The 3,656-nt window shown below is 41.2% G+C and overlaps 1 protein-coding gene across 1 annotated transcript; it reads right to left on the bottom strand.

Moving 5' to 3' along the window:
* Window positions 1-3,022: 3,022 nt before the first annotated feature.
* Window positions 3,023-3,409, bottom strand: LOC109931014 (60S ribosomal protein L36-like). The gene has a single exon (XM_020530369.1). The coding sequence runs from the start codon at window positions 3,407-3,409 to the stop codon at window positions 3,023-3,025; it is 387 nt and encodes a 128-aa protein (XP_020385958.1).
* Between the last annotated feature and the right edge of the window lie 247 nt (window positions 3,410-3,656).

Below are 3,656 nucleotides of genomic sequence, written 5' to 3'. Positions count from 1 at the left end.
TTGAGGTTTTTGAAGAAGTAATGAAGAGGACTGATGAGGGCAGAGCAGTGGATGTGATCTATATTGGCTTCAGAAAGGTGCTCGACAAGGTTCCTCATGGTAGACTGGTTAGCAAGGTTAGATCACAGGGAATACAGGGAGAACTAGCTATTTGGATACAAAACTTCAGAGTTAGAAGACAGAGGGTGGTAGTGGAAGGTTGCTTTTCAGACTGGAGACCTGTGACTAGCGATATGCCACAAGGATTGGTACTGGGTCCATTGCTTTTTGTCATTTATATTAATGATTTGGATGTGAACAGCTTGTCTACTGTCACAACTCAAACATCCAAATAGATAAGATAAAGCTAGGCCAGTTCAGTGACTGAGATTCAGATTGTTTTAACACTGGTTGAAGTCCAACCCTGGGGAAATGGGGATGTTTGTTTCATTCACAGCTCAAGGTGGTAAATGTGAAGTTGAACTGTACTGATCTTAATTAAATGCACCATTAGCACTAACAGTTTAACATTTCACACCTAACTATGCAGACTTTTCAAAAAGCTTTATCTTCGTAATATATTCCTGCAGCAAGTGATTATTGTGTTTCAGATATGTAGTTAGGATAAATGAAGGAAAGATAACTATGAGTTGAAGATAAGGATGATTAAATGTTTCAGATATAATTGGATTTTAATGCAGATACAACCAATCATTTAGCAGAAACAATCAGACCCTCAGATCCTTATGTTGTCAGAGGACAAGAATATTAAAACTTACACTTTGTGCTTTGAAAAGAGACTAGAGAACATATGCTTGGTTTTATTAGTAGTATCTTTATATAGAATGGGCTCAGCAAAGCGATGGCGATTAAACGCATTAATGAAGAAAACCAGCGTAGAAATTTTTCCTTGCACTCTGGAGATAAGATACAACTGTTTGAGGACAATATGCCATGTTGCTAACTATGTTCTGTGTTAGATCTAATGTTATGGAGGGAGATGAACCTATTTGAAACTGATGTAACATCTGATGCTGAACCTAATCTTGAGATTCTTGAGATTTGCATCAAATAACAAAATACTACGGTTGTTGGAAATGTGAAATAAAAGCAAAAAAAAATTGGAAATACTCAGCAGGCCAGATTGTGGTGAGAGACAGAAGCAGAATTAATGGCTCTTGATAATAACGCTCCTACATTACCCACTCCCCCCCCCCCCCCCCACACACACACACACACACACACACACAGAAGCAGTGGTGGTATATGTGTGTGTAGGGGTCTGAGGGAGTGGTTTAAATACCCAAAACTATGAGAAATGTGTTCACTGGTCACTGTCAGTGGGTAGCTGATCCTTTTCCGTGAAGGTGGCTGGTGAGGATTGTGAGTCTCAGACAGGCTGAGACGTCACTACACATCAGGTTCCTGCATTGTTAATGAGAGCATGACTTAAGTTTAATAGCTGCTGCCTAGATGACACAGAGCTTGGGATAGCAGGCAGTGACAGGGAGATGAGAGTTTCTAACTCCAGAAGGTAAGTGCCTTTGACACCCTGGAGGTCAGGAGGAACAGGATGAAAGATTGTGGTCTGTCTGTCTCTCTCCCTCCCATTGCTGTGATCAGAAAAGAGCTGGAGATAACTTATCTTGTTTCTCCCTTAACTGGAACATAGGAACAGGAGTAGACCATTCAGCCCATCAATCTGCTCCACCATTTAATACGATCATGACTGTTTGAACACATCATTGCTTTTTACCCACATTATCCCATAACCCTTCATGCCATTTGTAATCAGAAATCTACCAACCTCCACTTTAAATATACTCAAACACTGAGTTTCCTCTGGGATAGAGATTTTCAAAGAGTCACAACCCATTGGATAAAAAGATGTCTCCTTATCTTAGTCCTAAATGTTATCCCTTTATTTTTAAATTATGCCCCTGGTTCTAGGCTTCCTAACCAGGGGAAACATCTTACCTGCGTCTACCCTGTCTATCTCTTTAAGTATTTTGTAGTTTTAATGAGATCACCTCTCATTCTTCAAAACTCTAGAGAATACATGCCCAGTTTGCCCAACCACTGCTCATAGGACAATCCTGCCATCCTGGTGGAAAATCTGGCAAAACTTTTACATCTACACTTTCCAACCTCTTATCATTTAAGAAATAAGGTGAGGTGACAGTAATAGCTCTTGAGATGAAGGCTGCATTCAACCAAGTGTGGCATCAAGGATCCCTAGCAATGCTGTAATCAATGGATATCAGGAGGCAAACTCTCTGGTGGTTGGAGTCAGACTTGACACACAGGAAAATGGTCGTGGTTGCTGGAGGTCAGTCATCTCAGCTCTAGGATATCTCTGCAGGAGTTCCTCAGGGAGTATCCTAGGCCTAATCATCTTCAGCTGCTTCATCAATGATCTTCCCTCCATCATAAGGTCAGAGGTGGGCATGTTTGCCTATGATTGCACAATGTTCAGCACCATTCGCGACTCCTCAGATAGGTAAAGCACCTTCCAAACCCACAACCACTTCTATCTAGAAGGACAGAGGGGGGAAGATATATGGGGCCACCATCACCTGCAATTCCCCTCCAAGCCACTGACTTGGAAATATTTCCCCATTCCTTGAATATCGCTGGGTGGAAATCCTGTAATTCCGTCCCTAAGGGCATTATGGATCAACCCACAGCAGTTCAAGAAGGCAGTTTACCAATCCCTTCTCAAGGGCAACTAGAGATGAGCAATCAATCCTGGCCAGCCAGTGATGCCCACATCTCATAAATGAATTAAAAAAAACCTGCAGATCTGTTCCTTCCACAAAGTAGATAACCCCACATTTTTCCCATATTATATTCCATTTTCCATGCTCTTGCCATCAAATAAGCCTGCCCAAATCCTCCTGTACACTACTGTACACCTTCCTTATAAGACATATTCCCCACGTTCAAATCATGATGTATATTGTGAACAGTTGGAGCCTAAGTTCTGATCGTTTCAATACCCCACTAGTCACAGTCTGCCAATGAAATATTTTTAAAGTATAATTTAAGAACTTAAATTGTGACAACGTTCTGCAGAATAATCTTTCCTTGCAGCTGCCTTTCTCATTACTACCAGTACATTGCTGAATTCTTCTCTCTTCCTATTCATACAGATGTGAGAACCAACTCTTTTGTTGATGAATTTGAGTGCACACTTCTCTTTAAAGACATTCAGAAATTCCAGTGCACACCTTTCATAGGGAGGAAAACCACAGTCCTCAGGAATCAGATCTCTGACAAACTTGGTGTGCTTGGTTTGGTACCCTCTACTATGGCACTTCCTTGGGCCAGTCTCATTCTTGGTGACCGAGTGACCTTTGCGCAGGTCACCTGCCATAGGATATCTATTGTTATTTCTACAGCTCACAGCCTGCCAATGAGAATGACCCATTTGCCCCTACTCCGTGTAGTCTTCTTAGTCACTCCTTAATCCCAATATTTTAAGTTTGTTCTAACCCTCTAAGCCTTCTGAAAATTCTGAAATATACTACCTCCCACTTATTAATCTTATTAGTAACATCCTGAAAAGTATCGCCACCAATTTCATCAAAAACAACTTTTCATATAAAAATCCATGCTCACATTAGAGTCATACAGAACAGAAACAGACCCTTCGGTCCAAACAGTCCATGCCGAAC

This window comes from Rhincodon typus, chromosome 3 (assembly GCF_021869965.1).
Source record: "Rhincodon typus isolate 14 chromosome 3, sRhiTyp1.1, whole genome shotgun sequence".
Lineage (NCBI taxonomy): Eukaryota > Metazoa > Chordata > Chondrichthyes > Orectolobiformes > Rhincodontidae > Rhincodon > Rhincodon typus.
This window is presented reverse-complemented; position numbering and strand designations above follow the sequence as displayed.

Bases quoted from the DNA above. Each gene is read 5' to 3' on its own strand.
- LOC109931014 (XM_020530369.1), bottom strand. From the start codon at position 3,409: ATGGGTCATTCTCATTGGCAGGCTGTGAGCTGTAGAAATAACAATAGA.